The sequence below is a fragment of the Canis lupus genome, chromosome 4 (genome assembly GCF_003254725.2).
Source record: "Canis lupus dingo isolate Sandy chromosome 4, ASM325472v2, whole genome shotgun sequence".
Lineage (NCBI taxonomy): Eukaryota > Metazoa > Chordata > Mammalia > Carnivora > Canidae > Canis > Canis lupus.
In genome coordinates, this window is record NC_064246.1 from 36,236,218 (window position 1) to 36,262,019 (window position 25,802).

At 53.8% G+C, this 25,802-nt stretch overlaps 3 protein-coding genes across 30 annotated transcripts in view; all 3 read left to right on the forward strand.

Moving 5' to 3' along the window:
- Window positions 1–10,084, forward strand: part of FAM193B (family with sequence similarity 193 member B) — a 33,232-nt gene extending 23,148 nt beyond the window's left edge. For 16 of the 25 annotated variants that reach the window (XM_025435110.3, XM_025435106.3, XM_025435109.3 and 13 more), the window contains 4 exons: window positions 5,710–6,721; window positions 6,872–6,947; window positions 7,740–7,837; window positions 9,708–10,084. In XM_025435110.3, coding sequence (XP_025290895.1) covers window positions 5,710–6,721; window positions 6,872–6,947; window positions 7,740–7,836 — 1,185 coding nt within the window. In that variant the 3' untranslated portion in view covers window position 7,837; window positions 9,708–10,084. Of the gene's footprint in view, window positions 1–5,709; window positions 6,722–6,871; window positions 6,948–7,739; window positions 7,838–8,504; window positions 8,617–9,470 lie in introns of all 25 variants that reach the window. The other 9 variants (XR_003131051.1, XR_003131052.1, XR_003131049.1 and 6 more) reach the window with 9 other exon arrangements.
- Window positions 10,085–12,391: 2,307 nt separating this feature from the next.
- Window positions 12,392–17,870, forward strand: DDX41 (DEAD-box helicase 41). 4 transcript variants are annotated; one of them, XM_049108834.1, is made up of 17 exons: window positions 12,399–12,659; window positions 12,741–12,851; window positions 13,107–13,266; window positions 13,344–13,418; window positions 13,550–13,610; window positions 13,732–13,868; window positions 14,229–14,301; window positions 14,409–14,580; window positions 14,657–14,793; window positions 15,621–15,783; window positions 15,958–16,089; window positions 16,372–16,443; window positions 16,590–16,686; window positions 16,825–16,974; window positions 17,055–17,126; window positions 17,236–17,346; window positions 17,518–17,870. In XM_049108834.1, the coding sequence occupies exons 1-17, from the start codon at window positions 12,633–12,635 to the stop codon at window positions 17,652–17,654; spliced, it is 1,887 nt and encodes a 628-aa protein (XP_048964791.1). In that variant the 5' UTR covers window positions 12,399–12,632; the 3' UTR covers window positions 17,655–17,870. The 4 variants fall into 4 exon arrangements, with proteins under 4 accessions (XP_048964792.1, XP_048964793.1, XP_048964791.1 ...); XM_025435116.3 differs by having other exon boundaries at window positions 12,403–12,659; window positions 14,427–14,580; XM_049108835.1 differs by lacking the exons at window positions 17,236–17,346; window positions 17,518–17,870 and having other exon boundaries at window positions 12,392–12,659; window positions 16,590–16,693; window positions 16,804–16,974; window positions 17,055–17,132.
- A 152-nt stretch (window positions 17,871–18,022) lies between these two features.
- On the forward strand, window positions 18,023–25,342 carry DOK3 (docking protein 3). Its single transcript, XM_049108837.1, has 5 exons — window positions 18,023–19,879; window positions 20,861–21,166; window positions 23,936–24,035; window positions 24,146–24,318; window positions 24,436–25,342. Exons 1-5 carry the CDS (start codon window positions 19,814–19,816, stop codon window positions 25,132–25,134), a joined length of 1,344 nt encoding a protein of 447 aa, XP_048964794.1. The 5' UTR covers window positions 18,023–19,813; the 3' UTR covers window positions 25,135–25,342.
- The last annotated feature ends 460 nt before the right edge of the window (window positions 25,343–25,802 follow it).

A 25,802-nucleotide genomic window follows, 5' to 3' on the forward strand; every position in this document is an offset into this window, starting at 1 on the left:
GTACCGGGAGCCAAAGCATGACACAGTTCTCACCCTGGAGAAGCTCAGTCCAGTGGAGAGACTGACATAAAACTGGACGAGCACATTAGCAGGTGTCAAGCCCTGGCATGAGGGAAGCCCCCCATCCTGCCAGGGAATGCTGGAAATGGCTTACCAAGAGGCTGACTTCAGAGTTGAGTTGTAGGGAGTGAGTTGTGAGTTAGGTTCATCTGGAGAGTTGTTCTGGCAGCAGGCATAGCACATGCACAGCAGTTTGGGGTAGCCAAAGCTCAAATAGAAGAGAGACAGGACAGCTAGTAGAGATGAGAAAGGGTCTCATAGGTCCAGCTGAATAGTTCTGACTTGATCCCATAGCTGAGGGGACGTCACTGCAGGGCTTTTATCAAAGGATTCACTTGGTCAAATCTGTATTCTACCATGACTATTTGGCAATATGGAAGGTAACTTGGAGGGTGACATTCTGGGAAGGAATATGGAGGCCCAGGGAAAGCTGATGGATGGTGGGTCTGGAGCAAGGGAAGCAGACATGACTGCTCTGGTGATCTGATTATGGAATAGAGATGAAGGAGTCAGGGATGTCTTCCAGGTGTTTGCTTGGGTGACTGGCAGAATGGTGTGCTATTCGCCAATCAAGGATGGCATTGGCAGAAGATGAAATTCAATTGGGGCACATTGGCTCAGAGATTCTCAGGAGACATCAAGGTGGAGATGGAGGTGTGGGGTGGGAGTTGCCAGCTTGGAGATATAATTGAAGCCATGGGAATGACCCAGCCCATGGGCTGAGTGAGCTCCTCAGAGGGCTGAGGAAAGAACCCAGTGAGCTATTCCTGGATAGCCCTGCTCCCAAGCAAGCCCAGGGCTGGGCGGCTCGTCCCCTGCCACCTCATTACCTCTTCACCTGCCTGCCCCCAGCTGCATCTGCACAGTGCCACACTCAGGAGCCCAGCAGGCGAAGATTTGGGTTTGACAGACAGCTAGCGCCAGGTCCTGGGTGGTCAAACAGCCCTGGTGCTCTGGAAAGCAGCAGCAATTCTACATCTTTTTCCACCCCAAAGGACAAACCAGGAACCTTTCCCTGCAGCCTGAAGTAGTAAGCCAAGGGGTTCCACCACTGCCTTCAGAAAATGGTCAGCACTTTCTCCCATTCAGTGTTGGCTGACCAGAAGTGTCCAGTGGGCAACAGTGGTCTCTAGCCTTCCTTGGCTTTTTAAGGCAGTGGTTCCCAGTTAGGTCCTAGCAAGCAAGCACACTTTGAAGTTCCTAGGCCTGTTACACTTTCCATAAATCTCTGCCCACACAGCCCTAACCCTTTGATGGTAATGCTGGTAACACTCTTCTCTCCCCTCCTTTTCCTCCTGGCAACTTCCTTCCAAGCTCAGACTTCCTCAGGTAGCTCCTTCTACTGTACTGCCACTCTACCTTGCACATCTCTCTCAACTGCCATTTATCACACTACTCACTCATTCAGAACCTTACTGCACAGCTTCTGCCTATCCAGTCCAGTCTAGAGACCAGAGTACAGCAAGGCACCAGGCAATTGCAAGGTCATGTGATAGGCAGTCATGGTCAGTATCTGTTTATGCTTCAGCCTCCTCTCTGTTGTCCTTCTCCTACCTCTCAAACTTAACCATGATCTGGCTGTCCACCAAAAATACAGCTTCCCCTGGGAGCCATCCAGTGGAGACTGCTCATTCTCTCCCATCTCAGGAGACCAATAAAGCTGAGTATCTTTCCACTCCCTTATACCACTTCCAGACCATGACTGTCTCTCATGTACTAACCCCTGCTCCTTTGAAACTGATCCTGATTCTGTTATCTCCCGGCCACTCCTCTTCATCCACTGAAGGCTGTCACCTGCCCCTTTCTCCACTTCCAAGGCCATAGAGATTCTCTGACCATCATTCACTCACTGTCTTACCAGTACTCTCAATTCCTGGCCCTGTGGCCCTTACATTACACCCACTCAAAAACTCGTAGCCCTCAGTTTGACCCTTCCCTCCCCCCTTTTACACCTCAAGGAAAGTGCTCGATCCCATCTGTCTGTGGTACCCAGGACACATGGTCTCCCACTTGCCTGAGCCCTCACATTGCCTAGCAGGCCTCAGGTAGCCCCTAGTCTACTTGTTCTTCATCACTTCTGTTCACCATAGCCCCTTTGTCAGACCTCCAAATTCTTCTCAAACCTCCAGGCATTCCCCACCACACTTTTCTTGTTAGATGACCTCACTTCCTGTTTCAACAAGGAAAAAGCCAGTGGACAGGCACTCTCTCAAACATCTTACCACTCTACCTGCAGACTCTCTTCTAGTCATGAGAGAAGAGTTACCCCTTCTGCCTAAGGCCATGCCGTCCTTTCCTGCCACCTCCATCTGACCTCGGCTTCCTGGGCTGGCTCCCATCAGCATGTCACTGTGTCCTGAGTGTACGGCCTCTCTCTCTCACTCATCTCAACTCTTTACTCCCATCACAGCTAAATTTCTTGAAAAATGTTGTGTGCATTAACTGGCTTTCCAGTCAGTTCATTGCAAATCGTTTTCCTCTCCCTCCCCTCCACAGAACCACCAGTGACATCTTTGTTAAGTCATACTCTCCTGTCCCATCTTCTTTGTCCACTAGGCAACATCTTACCTTTTGTATTGGTTGTCCTTTTCAAATATGGTTTCTTTGGCTCCTCTGTCCTCAGCCAGGTGGGGGCAGTGGAAGAACAGCGGGAATACTGTGTCCTCCACATTTCTCACCTTTTCTGACCTCTCTTCTGTCTCCTTCTTGGACTCTTCTTCCTTTCTCTGACCCTCCCCCTCAAGGCCCTCTCCCTGGCAAAGTAAAGCTCTCTAGACAGTGTTGTTCCTGGTTCACTATGTCTACCTTTTCCTCCCCACACTTCACATTGACAGCTTCTGCTGTCCAGCTACTGAGCACCTCCTCCCAAATGTCCTACTGGTACTCAGACTGAGCACATCCAACACTGAGCTTGTTCTCTCTCTCCAAGGAGGCCTGCTCTTACTTCTCTGTTGTCTGTCCAGTTAATGGCACCACCATCCACCCAGTGGCCCGAACCAGAATCCAGGGTGCCATTCTGGGAGGAATGCATCATGGTGATCGAGAGCACCGGGCCTTGGAATCGGACCTGAGTTTGAAACCTGGCTCTACCACACTTGCTGGATGACCTTGGGCAAATCACTTCACCTCTAAGCCTCAGTTTCTTCATCCACAACATGAGAATAACAGTAGAGCCTAACTCAGATGGTTGCAAGGAATGAAACAGTGATGCACAGAAAGGCTCAACAGAGTGAACGCACTTGGTCAGGGAAACGGCAGCGGCACCAATAGGCATCAGTGTTGCTTTTGTGACTCATCCCATTTTTCTCACCTGTCACCGAGTCCTGGCCCTGTGACCTCCCAAAAGCTCAAACCACCCACTTCCCTCCACCCTACTGCTGCAACTGTAAAAGCCTTCAGTGGCCACACATTGCCCTCACTGTCAAACCCAGACTTGAGCTTGGCCTGCAGGGCTTTTCAGCCCCTGCTTAGTTTGCCCACTCCATCTCTCTCCCTGCTGGCCTTCCCACCCCTCATTCCTAAAAGAAACCTGGGATCCAGCTCTCCCTGTGCAAGTTTGCATTCCCTAAAGATTATATGGGCCCATTCCCCAGTCTTTACACTTGCTCCTCCTGCTGCCGAAAAGGTGCTAGTCTCACTTTCCAGGATTATCCCAGTCACCTTTCAGGACCCAGTGAGATACTCCCTCCTTTGGGAAGCACCCCTGATGGCCCAGTCTGGGTTCCCAGAGCATCTTGTGCTTCCCTGTAGCTCTTGTCACTGTCACTCAGAATTCAACAGCATGTTTGCATGTTAGTCTCCCCCAACAGACTTCTCATGCACAGCTGAATTCTGCAGAGCCCAGCCCAGTGCTTCACAGTCAGTGGTCAAGAAGTGATCGTCAAACAAGATTGAAAGACCTAGGAACTGCAGATCACACCTGGGTGTGCTGAGCCAGCTCTGCCACTTTTCTAGCTGTGTGACCTTGGGCCAGGTCTTTATTCGTTCCAGAGTCAAGTGTACTCATCTGCAAATTGAGGATAATGGCACAATAAGGGCAGTTGTGAGGATTAAATGAGATGTGAGAAGGATCAGGCTCGTGGCGCATTACAGAAAGTGTGTTCTATGTTCTCCTCTCACTACCAAATCGCATGTGGTTCCATGTCACTTCCTCTAATTTGTTGTTTTCAGACTTGTTTAGCAGCAGAGCTCTTTTTTTGCAATTGAAATCCTCCACGGAACCTCCAATCTTAACAGAATTGGCTGTGCTGGTGTAGGGGAGGAGTGATGTGGAGGGCCTTCCAGTCCTTCGTTCTTCCCTGTGGCCTCAGATCTCTGCCGTGGCCTTAAACTCCATGGCACAGGGCTGGAAACACTGCTCCAGACCGAGCTGCTTCCACACCTGAGTACCACAGTGCCAAGTCACAGCCTCGTCAGCACCTGGGGGAAGGGACATATGCTCTCTCAGGTGTCCTGGCAACACTGTGAGGTATAGGTAGACTATTTTTCTCCCAAATATACCAAGGGGGACAGTAAGGTTCAGAGAGAGTAAGTGATTTGTCCAAGGTCCCACAGTGGTGGTACTAGTCCATCGCAGAGCTCTGCTGGGGCACAGGGTCACCCCTTTAAGTTGACTGTGAGGTGGTGGCAAGCCTCTTTTCTCTCCCCAGTTTCCTTTTCCTCCCCCTCCATTCCCAGATCAGCTAGAAATATGTAAAATGGTGGAAGTCATCCAATCCCTGGCCCAACCAACACCACTACCTCCTTCCCATGGGCTTTTGACATCTGTCTCCCGTCTCCCTTGAAAGGCATCCTTGGCCTGCTGGTGTGTGGGGGTTGGGCAGAGGGGTGGGGTGACTCAGAGCCCACAGACTTTCCACTTTCATTCTCCAGAACTGGGTCTGTCAACACTGACAGAGTTTGGCCTCCCAGTTCTCACCTGGGCAGAGGGGGGGCTGCTTTTACATCTTGCTGTGGGGCCCCATGTAGCTGTCCAGTGTATGCCATCGGGCACACTTTAAGCAGGGCTTGATGACTTGAGACAGCTGAATGGTGAGTGGCCTTTGTATGGAACTTCTCCCTCTTCCATAGAACCCATACACACATTCCTGCCACCCAGAGCAGTCTGACCTACCCTGGTGGTCTCACAGCCCCAACTTACTTCTTGAAAGGCCTCCCATGATGTCACAGCTTTTTTTCCCTACTACCAGCAGAATTGGAGAGAATGCCTCTGTAGCAGCCATCTCCCTCACCTGCATCCCCACTTTGGTCTTCACTCCAGAATTATTGTCTGCCTTTTGCAGATGAGTCCACTGAGACTCAGCAAATGAGTGAGTTGTTTTAGTTCAGGCCAGGAAGGCAAGGTGCAATTAGCTGCATTCTTATCCCTTTGAGTCCTAGTGGTCTTGGGCCCTAAGACTGACACTGGGGCTCTGAATGAACAAACTATAAAACCTTTCCTCTGTGAGTTTAACTGTCTCATCCCCAGAACATGTACCTATCTAATTGTATTTCACCCTCACTCCTGCAGGGTGGGTGAGCAGGCCTGGATGACAGGACCTTGCCTTTAGCCAGTTAGTTGCAAAGCCAGGCCCCAGGCTGATGTGTCAGGTGTCACATTGTGCCTGGCAGCTGCCAGGCCCCAGCTGAAACTGCTGCTTATATTGGCAGGAAAAGGAGAAGGCCCACTTGGCAGCAGAAGCTCTAAAGCAGGTGAATCGAAGTGTTTCTGGAAGCCGGGAGCCAAGGCCTACCAGGGAGAGGCTCTTGGAGTGGCCTGACCGGGAGCTGGATCGGGTCAACAGCTTCCTGAGCAGCCGTCTGCAAGAGATCAAGAACACCGTCAAGGATTCTATCCGTGCCAGCTTCAGTGTGTGTGAGCTCAACATGGACAGCAATGGATTCTCTAAGGAAGGGGCTGCTGAGCCAGAGCCCCAGAACCTATCCCCCTCAAACTTCAATGGCTCATCAGAGCAACGGCCTGACATTAACCTTGACCTGTCCCCTTTGACTTTGGGGTCCTCTCAGAACCACACGTTACGAGTTCCAGGTGAGCCAGCCCCACCATGGACAGAAATGAGAGGCTCTCACCCACCATGGACAGAGGTGAGGGGGCCCCCTCCCGGTATCATCCCTGAGAATGGGCTGGTGAGGAGACTCAATGCAGTGCCCAATCTTTCCCGGGTGATCTGGGTCAAGACACCCAAGCCAGGCAACCCTAGCCCTGAGGAGCCAAGCCCAAAGGAGGTTCCCAGTTTCAAGCAGGAGCTATCTGAGCCTGTGGCCTCAAGTGGAAAGCCGCGGAAGGGCAAGAGACAGGGCAGTCAGTCCAAGAAGAATGAGGCGAGCCCAGCCCCCCGGTCCCCAGCTAGCCTTGAGGCTCCCAATGCCAAGGGCCAGACCCCCAGCTCCAAGCACCCAGGCAAGGCCCCAGAGCCTTCCAAGGTGGGCAGCTGTGCTGAGGCTGGAGAGGGGAGCCAGCCAGGACCAGGCTGGGCTGGCAGCCCCAAAGCTGACGAGAAGGGCAGCTCCTGGCGAAACTGGCCAGGCGAGGCCAAAGCACAGCCTCTGGAGCAGGAGTCTATGCAGCCCCCAGGCCCAGCAAGGCCACAAAGCTTGCCACAGGGCAAGGGCCGCAGCCGCCGGAACCGCAACAAGCAGGAGAAGACGGCCGCCTCCTTGGGTGAGTGCACCAGGAACTGAGTGGTTAACCCCCCACCCAGCCAGGCCACAGGGTGGAGGGTAGACCTCGTGTGTGGGCAGTGCTGCCCCGAGAGCATGACCCCAGAGGCCTGGCCGTGGGCACTGAGCCCTCCTGGCTGTGTCTTCCTAGACGATGTGTTCCTGCCCAAGGACATGGATGGGGTGGAGATGGATGAGACTGACCGGGAGGTGGAATACTTCAAGAGGTAGGTGTGAGGATGCCTTCTCGCCTACCCTCACTCAGCCTGACACCCTGGAGAGGCTCTCCCCCAGCAGTCTATCTGCTAGAACCCAGGTATCCACAAGCAGGGCACAGCATCTGGGAAGGTGTAAGGGACAGGGAGAAGGAGGCATGTCAGACCCCAAGAACCAGAGCTTTCTCTAGCTTTGTTCACTTGTTTATTCACTTGCACGTCCTCTGCCCTGCCTGGGCTGATTTCTGGGCTGGAGGCAAATCAGATAGTCTAACAGGGAGAGAGAGCCATAAACACACAGTCCAGCGGTAAGTGCTGTTGGAGGAGTAAGGGCATGGGGCTGTGACGAGACAGCTAGAAGTGGGGCTGCAGACCAAGCTAAGACGTAGGAGTGGGCAGCACTCCCAGAAGAGGTGGGACCCAAGCTAAGACCTGAGAGAGAAGAACAAGTAGGCCAGGTAAAACAGGGCCTTTGTGACAGAGGTTTGTGGCTGAAAGCAACACACAATAACCTAGGGGAGAAGAAAAAAGCCCAGTGTAGCCAAAGGAAAGTACAGTGTGAGGAGTGACTCTGTATCCTGAGGCAGTGTCAGTCTCTTCATAGATTGTTCCCTAGGCTCGTGGACACCCTGTCCAGAAAGCCAGCAACACTCTCATAACCTGCTAGATCCTGATACCCTGGAGCCAGGGAGGCTGTACAGAGCTGACTTGGTTCCTTTAGTGACCAGGACACATGGATCTGTGGCTCCAGCAGGGAGAGGGGGAACCTCTGATTATGCTTTTCTGGTGTCTCAAATATAATAGGTTCTGTTTGGATTCTGCAAAGCAAACTCGTCAGAAAGTTGCTGTGAACTGGACCAACTTCAGCCTCAAGAAAACCACTCCCAGCACAGTTCAATGAGGTATGGAGACCCCCAAGTGTTGCTCTGTACTCCGTCTCCTTAGGTTCTGTCATGTTCAGTGTCCCCATGCTGTGGGGCACATAGAGTTGGACTAGTGGCCTGCCAGCCCTGACCCCTGTACCTCCACAGTGACAGCTACCCTCTCTGAAGATATAGGCCCCATCTCTTCTCCTGTGGCCACTCACCCCTAGGCCTCTGTCCTTCCATCTCTCCTTCCTGGGCCAGACCCTCCTGGTACCCCTCCTGCCTGTGTTCCTGAAGGACCCTTCCCACACTGCCAACCCAGGGCTATCTCCATCAGGCCTCTACTTCCCTTACCATCTGCCTCTCAAATAGCTAAAAGCAGCCTTAATCCGCAGAGGACTACCATCACCCCTGACATTATTAGCCTCAGGGATGAGTCTTACTTGCCCGGCCTAGTAGGCCACTTGCTACCAGGTTGCTTCCCAGCTAAAGCCGTACAAGAAGAAACTAGCCCCAAAGAATCAGTAAGAGGATAGATGAGCTAGACCAAGGCTTTGGCAAGGTCACTGAGGAATGGAGGACTTGGTAAGTGCTCTCCCCAAATGAACAAGCCCCATGAATAAATTAATAGCTAAGCTGCCTCCTGAAGAAGAGACCTGGCCTCCAGCTGGGCTCGGGGCTCCTCTTCCAACCACCTATACAGGTCCTTTTGTGTGAAATACTGACATATCAGATGATGTTCTGGACTGAGAACAGAAGACCGAGAACCATAATGCAGGAGAGAAGGGTGGCTGGCAGGCAAGCAGGCCTTGATGGTGGGTTTGCAACCTAATGGCTGTGCAATGCCCTATCTTAACCCTGTGCTCTCCCTGGGATCAGGCCTTGCTGGCTGGCAACCACAAAACTGCCCTTAAGGCAACAAGAAACCAGGGCAGGCGAGCTGAGCTCAGGAACCCCCAAGATGTCCTCACCTGTCTTCCTCCTGCTCCTCTCTGGGCCAGGGCAGTAGACTTCCCAGACCCTCAGCCGAGTCCCCTTGTCCTCTCTTGGGTCAGGATTCCCCACCCTTGATGCTGGCCTCAGCCCCCCAGGAACAGCCAGAGAGCCTGAAGCCAGGGCAGCCTGGGGCTTGGCTCCCTATGGCACCTTAGGTTGCCTGGAGTCAGGTCTGTCTTTAGATTCACTTCAGTCCCTCTCTCTGAAGGGACTAGGCTCCTTGATCTTTTGCCAACTGAAAAGTCCACATCCTAAAGAGCTTCTGCCAAAGTCAGGGTGGCCTCCTGCCTCTTTTGTCCACTTCCACAGGATCCAGGAGTTATGGGAACCCCAGGCACTTTCATTTGTTGCCTGTTTTGAGAGAAAAGGGGGCACACCTCCTCCCACAGCCCAGTGCCCCACTCAGCCAGGAAACCTCATTGGGCCATCTTCTCTCAGGGACTCCCTCTTTGGTTGATCTCTTTCCCAAGACAAGAGATGTTCCCTCCCTGCCTCACCCCACCATAAGGGCTCTCCATTGACCTTTCCCACCCTCCTCAGAGTGAGATTGGGAGCCCTGAGAGTGAATGAAAAAGCAGTGCTGGCACAGATTCAGGACCTAGACTGGGCTGTGTACCGGAGCCTGAGGCAGGAGTCAGAGTGCTTATGCTGCCTCTCCCCTACCTGTCCATAGGAAACCAAAGGCCAGAGTCTGGGCTCTTACACTACCCTGCCTTGGAAAGATGCATTACAGGAGAGCTGTTCCTGGCAGAGTCTTAACCTGCGTCCTCTGCTGTAGGTAATCAAGGAAGACTATTCAGGATGCTCAGCTTGAGGAGCAAAAATAGCAGGCAGCAGTACCTGCCCATGGGGACCCATGGAAACCCAGAGCCAACACAGGGAGGCTAGCCATACTTTCCTGTTTTCTCAGCCCCTGCCGGGTCAAGCTTCTTCAGGGTGTCCTGAGACCCCAACTGCCAACTGAAAGTCTGCAGTTTCTTCTTCCACATCCCTACGCCCCTGCCCAAGATCCTTCCTGCTCCTCGCCATCTTGGACCAACCAAAAGTTGAATGGATGCTGTGCTGTGCTGGGGCCTCTCAGGACCTCCGCAGAGCCACTTCCTGGTGCTATGCAGCCTCCTCACTCAGAGCCTGGGGGCTGGACTGGCCTGTGGGCTAGGGGCTGATGGTACTGCTGGCCCAACACTGCTCTCTTTGTGTTTGTTTTTGTTCTTGTTTTTCAATTCTTTACTTTTGATACTGTGAAGATCTTTCCTGCCGAAAGATAAAACAACATTTGGACACAGAGTCAAGTGTGTTGGTGGTTTTGCTGGTCTGGGGCAGGGGTGAGGTGAGGAATGTACTCAGAAGCATGGGATCTGCCTTGGTCATTAGCCTCACTGAGCACATACTTTGTGTCAACAGTTTGGTAGTTTCCACTTAATTCTCACAGCGGTTCTAAGTGGGACTGTTATCCCATTTTACAGATGAGAAAATTAAAGCTAAGACAGGAAAGTGACTTTAGCGCACTCATTTTGGCTAAGAGCCTGGGCATGTATAACAGCAGCATCTCTGCACTTTGCTCCTGTTGGGAGGATTCTGGTATATGACCTGGAGCAGCCCCTTCCCCAGGCCGTGTCCCCTCTGCAAGATAGAGGAGTGAGACTGTCTTGGCAGCTGCTATGAGAAGGGATCTGGGAAAGGCTTGAGGCCTTTACAGACTATACACCTGTAGCCTGGGTTATTGACCATTGTCAAGGGAAGTTAAGCACATGGAGTTTATATCAATTGGATCTGACTTTCTAATGGAAATGAGACTTGTAGCCTAATTAACTTGAGAGTTGAGGATGATGAACCCTTCTATAAAGTAAAACAAACTACTCATTCCTACGTCCCATCTCCTGCAGTGGATCTGGTTCGTAAATTCAGATTTTAATACAATAGATTCGTTTATAAATGCCTTGCACACATTTGTGCTCTAGCTCCTTGCCCCCATTTTCTAAATCTGGCACTTAACCTGAGCTTATGTGGGGAGCAGTGGAGGCTGTGGCCACACAGTTACTAAGAGCCCTTTATAAGAGTGTCAAGAGCAGAATCAGAGACCATTCCCTCCCCCTTCCTTCCTCCCAGGTTGAACCTCACCATGGGCAGTCAGTGCCAGCTTCCTCTTCTAAAGAAGTTAAAAAGCATCACCCACAGGCTCACAATTCCTGGTCTCTGGCCTTTCCTAATCCCCAAGGAAGTATGCATATGCCCCTGTGAAACCTGTCTCTATATGTATTATCTGTGTTCCTCTCTCCCTTCAACTCTTGCACCAGGCTCCTGCCCTGCTGCTGAACTGGCATAAGTATCTAAAATTCTGCCTCATTGTTCAAAAAGTGCATGTCTGATCAAGGAGCTGCTTTACCTACAGAGAAAGACCTGTGGGTGGTATTCAAAGCCATCCATGCCTGGCCTCCCAGCACTTTACTCCAGCCACACCAGATGACCTCAGTCTCCTAGGCCTAGCACCCTCAGGTCTCCTAACTTCTGCTCACATGTTTCCTTCTTTGCAGATTACCTTTCCTTCATTTCCTGCTTATCCTTCACATTCCAGTTGAAAGGCCATTCTTACTATGAGAATCCATTTGCCTGCCTTGTGACATTTCCAAAAGTACTACTTTATCTGTCTTAGAATATTTCTCCTTAACCTCAAGACCTGTTATATTTCTGTCTCAACTAATCCATAAACTCACAAGCCAGGTTTGTGTCTTCTTCATCTTTTATCTGCTTCAGCACTGTGCACAACACCCTGTACATGCTCATAATAAATACATGAATGAAGGAAAAAATTGTAGTGAGGGATCACTCCTCTTTAAAAGTCCCTAGTGATGGGTGCCTGGGTGACTCAGTCCTCAGACTCTTGATTTTGGCTCAGGTCATGATCTCAATGTCATGAGATGGAATCCCGCCTCAGGCTCCATGCTCGGTGTGAAGTCTGCTTGTGCTTGAGATTCTCTCCCTCTGCCTCTGCTCCTCGTTCCTGCTCTCTCTCTCTCTCTCTCTCTCTCTCTCAAAACAGGCTCTGGGCCCAACCTAACCTATCCAGCGTTAGCCCTGGCCGCCGCCACCCCATAGCAGTTGGGCACACGATCAGTTTGCTCCTTGAGGAATCTGCACTTGCACACGCCCAGACCCTCACTCCTGCAGGACGCTCAGTCTGAAAGCTCTCCCTTTCCTCCACTCCCTGTTCCGAGAGTCTATACCTCTGGAAGCTCAGAGGCACGTCTCTCCAAAGCCTTCTCTGGTTCCCCAGGCAGTGAGCTACTCTAACCTCTGTTGTAGCACAATAATAATCGCTCCGTATGTATGTACACAGACCCTCCGCGAAAAAACAGTCACTCGCATTTAGCCCTCAACTATTCTGAAGATCTGTGTCCTCTCACACTGACGAGCTTGCCAGTCAGCTGCGGTGTAAGTCGATTGATTTTTCCACAAGCCACACACGCCCCACCCCCCGCGCCCATGCCCGACATGGACGTGCCGGATGACGTCAGACGCAGATGAGCGGTCTCCACTCAAGAGCCGACCTTTCCCTAGGCTTGGTTTGAGCCTTTAGCGCATGCTCCAAGTCACCCAGCGTCCCATAATGCATTGGCTGACGCCTTGCCCTCGCTCCTGGCAACAAACGAGCCGCCGCGCTGGGGGGACTCCGACAGCGCCCTGCCGGGGCCTCAGGGGCAAGTTTGTCCCTCCGCGCGACCCGGCACTCCGAGGTCGTTGCTAGGCGCCCACGTTCCGCTTCTCCACATCTGATTGGGCTTCACTCAAAAGTTGAGGCGGGGTTTCCCCGGAGCGCGCATGCGTGCAGCGAAGAATGGAGGACTCGGAACCCGAACGGAAGGTAGGAGCGAGGCCAGTGTCCGCGCGGGTGGCCGGCGGCAGTGAAAGCCGGAGCCTGAGCTTTCCTCATGTATATCTGCAGCGGGCTCGCACCGACGAGGTGACTGCTACCGGAAGCCGCTCCGAGACGGAGGATGAAGACGACGAAGAGTACGTGCCTTACGTGCCTTTGCGACAGCGCCGGCAGCTACTGGTGAGGGCCCGGTTTGGAAGAGGAATGAGGGCGGGGGAGGGCGGGGGGTGGCCACCAGTGGAGCGAGCTGTCAGTACTTGGGGCCGTGACCCTGCGGCTAGGAGGGACGAACAACCTGACCTGAGGGGTAGGGCAGCTCCACGTCGCAGGGTGCAGGTCCTTCTCCCAGAAGCCAAGATCCTGACATAGGGCCCCTGGGCCCAATGCTTCGTTGTGTCTTGGGCTGGTCTCTGAGGGGCGCTGGTGGAACCTCAGCTCCAGAAGCTACTGCAACGAAGACGCAAAGGAGCTGCGGAGGAGGAGCAGCAGGACAGCGGCAGCGAGCCCCGGGGAGATGAGGACGACATCCCACTGGGCCCTCAGTCCAACGTCAGCCTCCTGGATCAGCACCAGCACCTCAAAGAGAAGGCTGAAGGTGAGCTGGAAAGCAGCGGGGACGCTCAGCTTGGTGCAGTGCTCTGGTGCCTCTCTGACTTCTGCTGCTTTCCTCAGCCCGCAAGGAGTCTGCCAAGGAGAAGCAACTGAAAGAAGAGGAAAAGATCCTGGAAAGTGTGGCTGAGGGCCGAGGTATGTTTATAGCCAGGGCAGGGTGGGGAGGTAGACTGAGCGTCCTCCCCCAACCTCAGGCATGTTAGTTAAATTTGAAGGGCCTGCTCTGGGAAGCAAGACCCAGCCCTGAGCCACATCTGTCTCCTCAGCCTTGATGTCAGTGAAGGAAATGGCCAAGGGAATCACATACGACGATCCAATCAAAACCAGGTATGTTATTCAGTCTGTAGGAAGGCAGTCACTGTTACTTGGAATGGTATATGGCTGAGGCTGGCAGGGACACCCCAGAGCCAGCTGTGGGCCTCTCTTGACCCCCACCACCTACTCACAGTTGGACACCGCCCCGTTATGTCCTGAGCATGTCTGAAGAGCGGCATGAACGCGTTCGGAAGAAGTACCACATCCTGGTGGAAGGAGATGGTATCCCACCACCCATTAAGAGCTTCAAGGAAATGAAATTTCCTGCAGGTACCTGGGAACTTTGGTAGTCAAACAACTGTGAGGTTGTGTCCCAGCCCCCACTGAGCTCAGCATCTGCAGTGATGGGTCTAGCCAGTAGAAATAGAGGGATTTAGGTTTGAATTTCAGTTGCCCCAAATGTATCTGTTCACTGTCTTCTGCCATTAGGGAGCTTCAGTGGGTAGGTGACATTGGCCTTAAACAGACCTGGGTGCAAACCCTGCCTCTTCTTATGCTAGGTCTTGGACAAGTATTTTTCTCTCTCTTTCTGTGGGGTAACTTGAAGAGGGTAGTGCTAATGTTACAGCTCTACAAGCCTGATAAACTGTCTGTGAGACACAAGGATGATATTGAAGTTCTTTTCCATAGCCATCCTGAGAGGCCTGAAGAAGAAAGGCATCCACCATCCAACACCCATTCAGATCCAGGGCATCCCCACCATGTGAGTATGGACCTGGGGGCCCTGAAGAGGGAGGTGATAGGGAGGAGCGATCACTCGGTGTCCATCTGGAGACTCATTCTCTACATTCTACTGAACCTGATCCTCAGGCCTGTTCTCTCCAACAGTCTATCTGGCCGTGACATGATAGGTATCGCCTTCACGGGTTCAGGGAAGACCCTGGTGTTCACATTGCCTGTCATCATGTTCTGCTTGGAACAAGAAAAGAGATTACCTTTCTCCAAGCGTGAAGGGCCCTACGGACTCATCATCTGCCCCTCGGTAAGATAGATCAGGCTAGAGGGCAGGGCAGAGACAGGACTGCTTTCTGGTGCCAACCTCTGCCCTGTGCCTACAGCGGGAGCTCGCCCGGCAGACCCATGGTATCCTGGAGTATTACTGCCGCCTACTGCAAGAGGACAGCTCCCCACTCCTGCGCTGCGCTCTTTGCATCGGGGGCATGTCTGTCAAAGAGCAGATGGAAACCATTCGACAGTGAGCACAAGCACCCCTACCCTGTGGGCTTCTCCAGAGCCCCTAGACAAGCTAAAGCCCCTAGACAGGCTTTGTTTTAGCTACTCCTAAGACCCTTACAGAAGACCTCTGTGGACCCCTTGTTTTCAAGGAGTTCCTTATCTAATCAGTTGGGGTAGGACAGAAGGCTGTGGTAACATACTGTGGGAGCACAGCAGATGGAATGAGGTCATCTGGGAAGTCATGAGTCAGGACATTCCTGGCAGAAGACAGAGTTGGGGGACCCAGGGTGTCCAGGAAGGTCAGGGTCATTCCGTGTGACCCATTATGGAGGCTGAGGCACTAGGGCAGGGCTGGATCCATGGCCTTTCCACCTGGTACAGTCCCCCAGAGACAGTGCCAAGGAGACACTGCCCTAGACCAGGCTCTGAGGTCATGGACAGACCAGACACACGTCCTTCTTTCCAAGGCATTCCTGGTCTCAGGGACAATTAGATACAGAAAATATTAATTTAGCCTACCAGAAAAGCGAACCCTTCAACACCTACAGAGGGAGCTGTGAGAGCACCAACTGTGGCCTATGTGGAGATCAGGACAGCCCTCCTTGGGGGCAAGGGGAATGACCTTGAAGAGGGAAAGGTGTGCTAGGCAGAGTTGATCATTGCTGGGGAGGAGCTCTGGAAGGCTGCAGCCTCTTCCAGAAGAGCTGTGTTTTGCAAGTAGGAGAGGGTGATAGAAGTGATAAGGAGAGAGGAAGGAGGCCAGAGGGCAAAATGAGCAGAATGCCAACACTTAAGTGCAAGGACGGGCAGGTAGCCCTGATCTCAGGGCCTCTTCTTGATCCCCAGTGGTGTGCACATGATGGTGGCCACCCCTGGGCGCCTCATGGATCTGCTGCAGAAGAAGATGGTCAGCCTAGATATCTGCCGCTACCTGGCTCTGGATGAAGCTGACCGCATGATTGACATGGGTTTCGAGGGCGACATCCGCACCATCTTCTCCTACTTCAAGGTGCCCATCCCAGCCTGGCTGGGGCATCCCTGCCCCCAGCACAAAACATTCAGCCATGGCAGGCCCTGAGGCCTGGCACTACCCACCTACTGGCCCTGCACTGGGGGGCTTCATCCCAGCTACTTGGCCTTCCCAGGCCTTACCTGCCCTCAGTTTTAGCCCTCTCTTCCTCAGGGCCAGCGTCAGACCCTGCTCTTCAGTGCCACCATGCCTAAGAAAATTCAGAACTTTGCCAAGAGTGCCCTAGTAAAGCCTGTCACAATCAACGTGGGGCGTGCTGGGGCCGCCAGCCTGGATGTCATCCAGGTGGGCAAGCGCTCCTAATGAGTAGAGTCTCACTCGTGAGGGTTGGATCTGGCTAGGTCTCATAAAAACTCTTGGAGTAGGGTTGAGGGGCCACCTTGTGGGCACCGAGGGTTTCATTCAAAGCCCCAGCCCTTAGCAGGAAGCATTCTTAGGGCGGCCAGCCCTTTATAGCAGGAAGCTTCTGGTATCCTACTGGCCAGGATTGGGGGCCCAGGCACTATGACTGAGCCATGGCTGGTGAGCCCATTCAAGGCCCACCTGACCTGACTCCTGTGGTGGCAGGAGGTGGAATATGTCAAGGAAGAGGCCAAGATGGTATACCTGCTTGAGTGCCTACAGAAGACACCCCCACCCGTAAGTGCAGCCAGCCAGCCTGGCCTAGGATCCCTGGGATAAGGGGAGGGGGTGGTGGGCGCAACATGCGCAACAATGCTGGAGAGAAGGTCGGGCATGCCCTGTTGGAGTCCACCCTCATGACTGAAGCTGGCCTACCTGGACAGGTGCTCATCTTTGCAGAGAAGAAGGCAGATGTCGATGCCATCCACGAATACCTGCTGCTGAAAGGGGTCGAGGCAGTGGCCATCCATGGGGGCAAAGGTCAGGGGTTAGTGCATTCCTAGGCATAGGTTTTGCTGCCATTGCTGCCCCTCACCTAATCTCTTTCCCTGCCCAGTGGGCCTACCACTACTCCCCAGTCTCCTGTTACTCTAACAGCTCCTGCCTAACCCTCCACAGACCAGGAGGAACGGACAAAAGCCATCGAGGCATTCCGGGAGGGCAAGAAGGATGTCCTGGTGGCCACAGACGTAGCCTCCAAGGGCCTGGACTTCCCTGCCATCCAGCATGTCATAAATTATGACATGCCTGAGGAGATCGAGAACTACGGTGGGGAGCTCGGGGTCAAGGGTGTGGGCTAGGCCCCCAGACCCTGGACAGTAGGCCAGAGGCTCTATTCCTCTCTGCAGTGCATCGTATCGGCCGTACCGGGCGCTCAGGAAACACAGGCATCGCAACCACTTTCATCAACAAGGCCTGTGGTAAGGCTGCCATCAGGGCCACCTCAGCTGTTCCCTGGGTCCTCTGCCTGTGGCTACCCAGGTCCTGGCTGCAGGCCACAGAGTTCCTAATACCCTAATACCCCCACAGATGAGTCGGTGCTGATGGACCTCAAAGCCCTGCTGCTGGAGGCTAAGCAGAAGGTGCCTCCTGTGCTACAAGTGCTGCACTGCGGGGATGAGTCCATGCTGGACATTGGAGGTGACTGTGGGCTGGGAGACGCTGGTCCAGTGGGGGAGTTAGGGGGAACACCATAAAACAGGTCCATGCTGCACATCATAGGACTTGGGGGAGGGATCTAATGGGAAACCAAAGTCTGGGGTGTGGTGCCTGGTCCTGCAATCACGCGGACTCTCATCCTTGTGTCCCCAGGAGAGCGTGGCTGTGCCTTTTGTGGGGGCCTGGGCCATCGAATCACTGACTGCCCCAAACTCGAGGCTATGCAGACCAAGCAGGTCAGCAACATCGGCCGCAAGGACTACCTGGCCCACAGCTCCATGGACTTCTGAGCCATCTGTCGTCCCTTGTCTCTGAGAGGCTTCAGTCTCCAGCTACCAACCACATACACCAGCCCCCTGGACAAAAAGCCAGCATCCTTGGCCCAGCTGGCCTGGGCTGGGCCAGGCTGGGCCTGGCTGCCTGCTCCCTGTGTCCCCCAGAATTACTATTTTTGTTCCCCTTTACCCCAGGCTATCATTAAAGCACAAGCCCCTGGTCTCAGCCCAGCCCTGCCTCTGTGTTTCGCTGCCTGATCCCTGCTTCCTGGGCAGCTCTCACCCTCTGACCTCCATAGCCCCTCCAACTCAGGGAACTAGTATCTCCCACCACTACTGCCAACACTGGGCCTGCTGGGTCTTAGTTGTAGGAAGGGCCATGTAGCTGGGGCCCCCTGCTGGGAACTCTGGGTATGACCTCTGGGCTAGCTGTATTTGTGACTAAAGGAGAGACTGCATTGGTGGGCCAAGGGGAAATGGTTGGGTTTTCTGGTCTCTGGTTGGCTCTTATAATCTCCAACCTTGCCCCAGCCTCCCCCTTCCTGTCTGTTGTATGAAGCTCCTGGGGCCCCTTGGGAGGCGACTTCCTGCCTCAGCCCCCCTGCCCATTTGCCAGTGCACACTGCCCACAGCCCACAGACTGCCAGTAGAGAATTCTCTATTCCCCTTGCTGAGAGGCCAGCAGATGCCACAGGACTGCTATTCAGGCCACTAGCACTCGGTGACCTCACTCTGTGTCCAGCTCCCTGCTGGGCTCAGGATCCAAGCAATCCAGGCAAACACCTGTTGGGAAGCTCCTAGGTAAGTGGGAGAGACAGGAGATAGGAATAATTGGGGGTGGCAGCAGGAGACTCCTGGCAAATGGAGTAGGATGTCAGCATCTGGCGAGGGACAGGCAGAGGAAGAGCCACTAGCAGCACATGCTGTATCCCAGCAGGACAGCCATTGCTCAAGTCACAGTTTGTCACTTTGTGTTTGGCCTTAGGCAAGTTACTTAATGTTTCTGAGCCTCGATTTCCTCATCATTGAAATGCAATGAGAATGCAAAGGACAGGGTGTCCTAATGCTGGAGCTCAAGGCTGCTCAGGCTGCAATGGACACAAAGCCAGGTGGGCAGGCCCTTGGAAAAGATTTCCTGCTGACACCCCACATGTGACCCTAAATGGTATTACTCAGCCTGGTTACCCATGCTTTTGTAAAAGCGACATTGAATGACATGAGGCTGTCCCCAGAATTCAGACTCATAGCCCCAATAGTAGCCTCTAGCAAGGTGAGGCAAAAAAAGATGCCTGGCAACAAGCAAAGTTTAAAAAGAGTATGTGAGCTCTCCAGGACCCACTGGGGGCATGCCACCCATACATGACCGGGCCATGCTGCGAGGACCGGAGTTCACTGATTGGGCCCTTGTGCACAGCAAAAGTGAGAAAGTGGGGCCTCCCAGGGTTAGAGGCAGCCCAGCGATCAAGTTGAACAGTGGTAAGGGGTTCCCTGGAGGCACTGGGCTGAGGCAATTGGAGGCCGGAACAGGGCACCTTGGGTGCCACGCTGAGGAGCCCAGGCTATGCCCCAGCGCAGGGGGGCAGTCGGGAAAGGCTTGGGAAGGGGAGAGATGGGTTGGTTTGGGCTCGGTTGAAAGGACCACAGTGGGACAGTGGTTCAAAGGGGAAATAATGAACAGGGATGTAAAGACGGGACCAAGTGAATATTAGAAACAGTTCTAAAATAAGCAGAGCGGGACTGAGGCTCAAGAGAAAAAGCAAGGAACTGGCCAGTCTGGCTAGAGGGGGGTCCTGGGGCAGGGACGGGGCTGTGGGAATATCAGGCGCTGGGGTATACAGCTGCCCTGCACAGAAGAGAGGTCAGAGCATATGACTCACAGTCAGCTGACCCAGGTACAGGCCTAGGTCATCTGCTCTCCAGTAGTCTGAGGCCCCTGCCAGGCCCACGTGAGCATATGGGGCCCCAGGACCCAGAGGAAGGTATATGTGACGTCCCCACCCCCTATCCTACCTCCTTTACTGAAGACGGACTCCCCTCCCCCCAGCCCTGCAGCTGCCTCTCTGAACAGAGGGAGGGGGAAGTGGCCAGAAGGGGAAGTGTGAGGAGTTCCCCTCTGGCCTGTCACCAGTCTCCTCAGGCCCTCAGAGTGGCAGTCCTGAGGCCTGGCAGCGGCCATGGAGCCTCTGGAGACTCCCATCAAGGACGGCATCCTCTACCAGCAGCACGTCAAGTTCGGCAAGGTGGGGACCCTGGCTGCCCAGCAGCTGCCCAGGGCGGTAGGCCTCTGGCCCAGCCTCAGCCCACCAAGACCTGGGAGAATGGGGAAGGGAGTCAGGGTGGGTGACCCAACCAAGGTGCTGGGGAATAGAACAGAGCCCCATTCTCAGCTTGAGTGGGTTGGGCTGAGTGGGCCTTTATGAGAGCCAGCCCTGTTCAAGGATGGGGAAGCCAAGAGTGGGGAGGATCTAAGAATCCAAACCTTGGGGCAGGGCTGAGCTGAGAAGCTGACTGACCTGATAGCCTTCCGCCCCATGTTGTAGAGGCACCAAGGCCCCTGTAGAGAAGGCTGGAGGCTTAGTTGGAGGATCCCTCCGACCCCACCCCACATAGGAGGGCTCAGTCCCTATAGCCCTGTTATGGGACATAGTTGGGGAGTTTACGTCTCCCCAGGCAGGAGGCCCTGCACCCTCATAGCTCAGCTGCAGCTGCTGCCCAGGGAGATAAACAGTCTATTTCCTTTGCTTTATGCTATTTGCATGTTTCCTTCCTTGCCATCATGAGACTGAGGCCTCCTTCCTGGCTCAGTCCTTGTCCCATGGTCCAAAGGGACCTGTTCTTTGGTGAGGAAGGGAGTAGGGGCACCAACATAATGATAGTATCAGGTGGTCTGCTTTAACTACTAGATACTTCAGAGACATAACCCAGTAGAAGCCCCAACTTTGTGTACTCTTAGTTTTTTGAGATGGGGGTACTAGTGCTCCTGGAGGTCAAAGGCAATTGGTGGGGTGGATTTGAACCCACAGCTGCCTGGCCCCAAGCACAGACTCTTCCCCCTGCTGGTCTGACCTTGGCAAGGCCTCCTTCTCTATGGCCCTGAGGATCTGAGGGAAGCAGAGGCCAGCCTGAGTGGCCAGGAACATTTGCTGAGCAGTTTGTGCTGAGCTGAGCTACAGGGAGAACTGCCACTCAAGGGTCTTTTCCCCCATCTTCACCTCCCACAGAAGTCCTGGCGGAAGGTATGGGGTCTGCTGTATGCAGGAGGACCATCAGGTGTGGCACGGCTGGAGAGCTGGGATGTCCGGGATGGTGGCCTGGGGCCAGCAGGCGACAGGTCTGCAGGACCCTGCCGGCGTGGGGAACGGCGGGTCATCCGCCTGGCTGACTGCGTGTCTGTGCTGCCTGCTGATGGTGAGAGCTGCCCCAAAGATACTGGTGCCTTCCTGCTCACCACCACAGAGCGAAGCCACTTACTGGCTGCCCAGCATCGCCAGGAATGGATGGGCCCCATCTGCCAGCTGGCCTTCCAGGTGAGCATAAGGCGGTTGGGCAGGGCATCCGGGGCCAGAAGTGGACTACCTGATACCCCCACCTTGTTCATCTCCGTGGTCACTCACATCCTGGCACTCAGCTAGTACCTGCCAAGGACCCACAAGCCTAAGGAAATAGCCCCCTAAATCCATAGAATGAATCTCACATGGCCATTCATGCTGTGGAGAAAATGAAAGGCTGGTGGGACCAGGAATGAATGGTGGGTTGTTAGATGGGAAGGCCTCTTCGGAAGGGGCAGTAAGCCCAAGTCCTCAAGGACAAATAAGAACTCACCAAGCAAAGATCTGAGGCAAGGGTGATCCGGACGCTGAGGCCTGAGGAATATCCTGAACGGTTGGAGTAGCAAGGGCAAAGGCCCTGAAGCAGGGAAAAGTTTGGTATATCAAAGAGGTGGAAAGGCCACCATGCCTGGAGGGTAAGGAGTGGGGAGGGAGCCTAGGAGGAGGCAAAGTTGGAGAGTTTGGTGGGAACCAGCTGAAACTACTTTGGGCCACATTTGGAGTTTGGGGTCTTATTCTGAGAGGAGAAGCCTTTGGAGGAAGTTTTGGGGAGCCAGGGACTGAAAGCTTTAAAGTTTCATAGAGGGATTCCTGGGTGGCTCAGCGATTTAGCGGCTGCCTTAGGCCCAGGGCGAGATCCTGGAGTCCTGGGATCAAGTCCTATGTCGGGCTCCCTGTGTGGAGCCTGCTTCTCCCTCTGCCTGTGTCTCTGCCTCTCTGTGTCTCTCATGAATGAATAAATAAAAATCTTTGAAAAATAAAATAAAAAAATAAAGCTTCATAGAGTCTATTATGGACCAAAAGGAAATGAGCCTAGTTCCTCAAAAAGTTAAACATAGAGTTACCGTATGACCCAGCAATTCCACTGGTAGGTGTATACCCAAGAGAATTGAAACAGGTGTTCAAACAGAGCTTGTATGAGAATGCTCAGAGCAGCATTAATCACAATGACTCAAAGGTGCTATTAACTGATGAATGGTACACCAAATGTATTCTATCCATACAAAAGAATATTACCTGACCATAAAAAAAAAAAAAAAAAAAGAATGAGGTACTGATACATGCTAATACCATTAATGAACCTGGAGAACATCATGCTAATTAAAAGGAGCCATACACAAAAGACCATATATTTGTATGATTCTATTTATGTGAAACACCCAGAATAGGCAAATCTATAGGGAAAGCAGCTTAGTGGCTGCCAGGGGCTAGGAAGGGGGAGTGGGTAGAGACTGCTAATGGATTTTAATGTGGAATGATAAAAAAAAAAAATTCTGGAACTAGGGGCCCCTGGGTGGCTCAGTTGGTTAAGCGTCTGCCTTTGGATCAGGTCATGATCCCCGGGTCCTGGGATGGAGCCCTGAACCCTGCATGTCAGGCTACCTGCTCAGCAGGCAGGAAGTCGGCTTCTCCCTCTGCCCCTCCCCCCGCTTGTGCTCTCTCTTTCTATCATAAATAAATAAATAAATAAATAAATAAATAAATAAATTTTTTAAGAATTCTGGAACTAGAGCAGGCCCGGTGGTGCAGCAGTTTAGCACCGCCTGCAGCCCGGAGTGTGATCCTGGAGACCGGCGATCAAGTCCTATGTTGGGCTCCCTGCATGGAGCCTGCTTCTCCCTCTGCCTGTGTCTCTGCCTCTCTCTCTCTCTCTCTCTGTGACTATCATAAATAAAAAAAAAAAAAAAAAAAAAAAAAACGAGAGAGAGAGAGAGGCAGAGACACAGGCAGAGGGAGAAGCAGGCTCCATGCACCAGGAGCCCGACGTGGGATTCGATCCCGGGTCTCCAGGATCACGCCCTGGACCAAAGGCAGGCGCCAAACCGCTGTGCCACCCAGGGATCCCTCTCTTTTTTTTTTTTAAAAGATTTTATTTATTTATTCATGAGAGACACAGAGAGAGAGAAGCAGAGACACAGGCAGGGGAAGAAGCAGGCTCCAAGCAGGGAGCCCGACGTGGGACTCGATCCCCGGACTCCAGGACCACGCCCTGGGTCGACGGCAGGTGCCAAACTGCTGAACCACCCAGAGATCCCCTCTCTCTCTCTCTCTGAATGAATATATATATATATATTTTTTAATTCTGGAACTAGATAAAGGTGACCATTGCACAATCTTGTGATTATACTAAAACCACTAAATTGTATACTTTCAAATGGGTTAAATGGTAAATTTTACATTGTGTATTTTACCACAGTATTTTACATTTAAAAAAAAAAAAAAAGGAAATGAACAGGAGCAAAAGAGCAAGGAGACCAGTGAGGAAGCTGTTGCACGTGACCCTGGCCATACTACCATGGGCCAACATGGTTATGGTGGAAGTGCTGATAGTCAGAGCTCAGAGGATGTAAGGGGATGAGGGGCTGGGAAGGGGAGATGGTGAAAGAGGCCTGGATGGAGTAGCCGTTCACTCACACGCGTCCCACCCCTCTATCACTCCAAGCTATTAGGGACACACACCGGCAGGCATAGCCCCTGGCCAAGCACACATGCAATGGGCTTGTCCTCTTATGTGCCCCTACTTTACAACTCATGGCACCCTCAATGGGGAGCCTGGGGGGTTGCAGGTGGGGAAACAGAGGGGTGCCCAGGGTCATGCAGTGTGTCACAGGCAGAACTGGCAGTGGCACCCAGGTCTCTGGATGTCCTTGCTTGTCCTGGAGTCCTAGGTTACTGGCCCCGGGGACAGGATGTGGAAAGAGGAATGAGGGTGAGGGCTCTAACTTCTGACCTTGTCTCATTCTCCAGGGCACAGGGGAGTGTTCCTCGGGACCAGGAGAGGTAGAAGCTTCCAAGAGGGGCTTGGTCCCCATGGAAGAGAATTCCATCTACTCCTCCTGGCAGGAAGGTGAGTCAGAGAGGTGCAGGGGCAGCCTCAGCTATCCTGCAGCCAGGGCTGGGACCTGTGGGGAACCCACGTGGCTATACCTGATGCCCTCGCCACCCTCCTGCCTGCAGTGGGTGAGTTTCCAGTGGTGGTGCAGAGGACCGAGGCTGCCACCCGCTGCCAGTTGAAGGGGCCCCACCTCCTAGTGCTAGGCCAAGACGCCATCCAGCTGAGGGAGCCCTCCAACCCCCAGGCCCTCTACACCTGGCCCTACCACTTCCTGCGCAAGTTCGGCTCTGACAAGGTGAGGTGCCGGGCAGCCACCCTATTCTGCTGGCCCTGCTTGGGAGGGTGGCAGGTTGAGGGGTGCCCAGGTCCCTCTGCCACTAACCCACCCATACCACCCCAACCCTGTGTCCAGGGCATGTTCTCCTTTGAAGCTGGACGCCGCTGTGACTCGGGTGAGGGTCTCTTCGCCTTCAGCAGCCCCCGAGCCCTCGACCTGTGCAGGGCTGTGGCCACTGCCATTGCTCGCCAGCGGGAAAGGCTGCCAGAGCTGGCTGGCCCCCGGCCCTGTCCTCTGCCTCGGGCCATCTCCCTGCCCTCCCTGGACCCACCAGGAGAGCTGCGGGAGGTGCCCCCAGGCCTTGAGTTACAAAGCTCCCGCAGGGTGCGCCTGGCTGAGCCCGGCCCCCAGAGCCTGCCCCTACTGCTGAGCCCAGCACCCCAAGATGAGCCACCATCTGGGCTCTATGCATCAGTGTGCAAACGGGCCAGTGGGCCCCCAAGCAATGCCGAGCACCTCTATGAGAACCTAGGCATGCTGGAGGCAGGCCCCATGCTGCCCAGGGATAGGGACCCCGAGCAGGAGGGTCCCAGCCACCGCAGCCCCCTGGCCAGCCCTATCTACCACAACAGTGAGGACCTGGGCTGGCCTGGCTCCACCCAAGACAGCAGCCTGGAGGCCCAGTACCGGCGGCTGCTGGAACTGGAGCTGGGCGACAGTGATGAAGCTGGGGCCTCCAGTCGTCCCAGTGTTCACTCAGGCTTCAAGGCCAAGCTGGTGACGCTGTTGAGCCGAGAGCGGAAAAAGGGCCCTGCCCCCTGTGACCGGCCATGAAAGCCCTTGATGGCTCTGCAACAGCAGGAGAGAAAGGTGCTCTGCTGTCCCTGGGCCAGGGCAAACAATGGACATCCAGAACACACCCCCACATCCACTCTGGCCTGTGGGGATGAGGCAAGCAGGCTGGGGAGGACCTCTCGTGTATCCTGCCAGCCCCTCAGTGTACAGTGTACAGATTTGCTGGTAATAAAACCTCCCAGCTCTGCTCTTGGTTCCATCTTGTAGCTCACAGTATATAGCTTCTCACTTCAGCTCTTCGCAGTGGCACTCACCGATCACACAGACACACACCTTCACTCGCGTGCATTGTAGCAAACATCAGTGCCCTGTACTGGGTTCTGGGAACACACACCGCCTGGATGTGACCTCTGTGACTCATGTGCTCAAGTCCACTTGCACAGATGGGTGGGATGCAGGTCATTATGACCCATGTAGTCCTGTGCAACAAAAATGACTGGGACAATAAAGCAGGAGGGAAAATTGGGCTCGCCAATGAATGAGGTGCCCTCTGAATTAAGTGTGAAGGGCAGGCAGGGCCTTACCAGGTGGGCAGCAAGCTCCAGGTCTTCCCTGGCTGACAGTGGGTTATGCACTGGCCCAGAGATGAATGGAAAAGCATGGTCACAGAGGACACCCAGGGGCTGAAAGGGAGTTGGTGGCCAAGC

Bases quoted from the DNA above. Each gene is read 5' to 3' on its own strand.
- DDX41 (XM_049108834.1), top strand. From the start codon at position 12,633: ATGGAGGACTCGGAACCCGAACGGAAG. The intron at 14,302-14,408 runs GTGAGTATGGAC...CCTGATCCTCAG, and splicing joins ATCCAGGGCATCCCCACCAT to GCCTGTTCTCTCCAACAGTC. The intron at 16,090-16,371 runs GTGGGCAAGCGC...CTGTGGTGGCAG, and splicing joins CCAGCCTGGATGTCATCCAG to GAGGTGGAATATGTCAAGGA.
- DOK3 (XM_049108837.1), top strand. From the start codon at position 19,814: ATGGAGCCTCTGGAGACTCCCATCAAGGACGGCATCCTCTACCAGCAG. The intron at 19,880-20,860 runs GTGGGGACCCTG...CACCTCCCACAG, and splicing joins AGCACGTCAAGTTCGGCAAG to AAGTCCTGGCGGAAGGTATG. The intron at 24,319-24,435 runs GTGAGGTGCCGG...CCCTGTGTCCAG, and splicing joins GCAAGTTCGGCTCTGACAAG to GGCATGTTCTCCTTTGAAGC.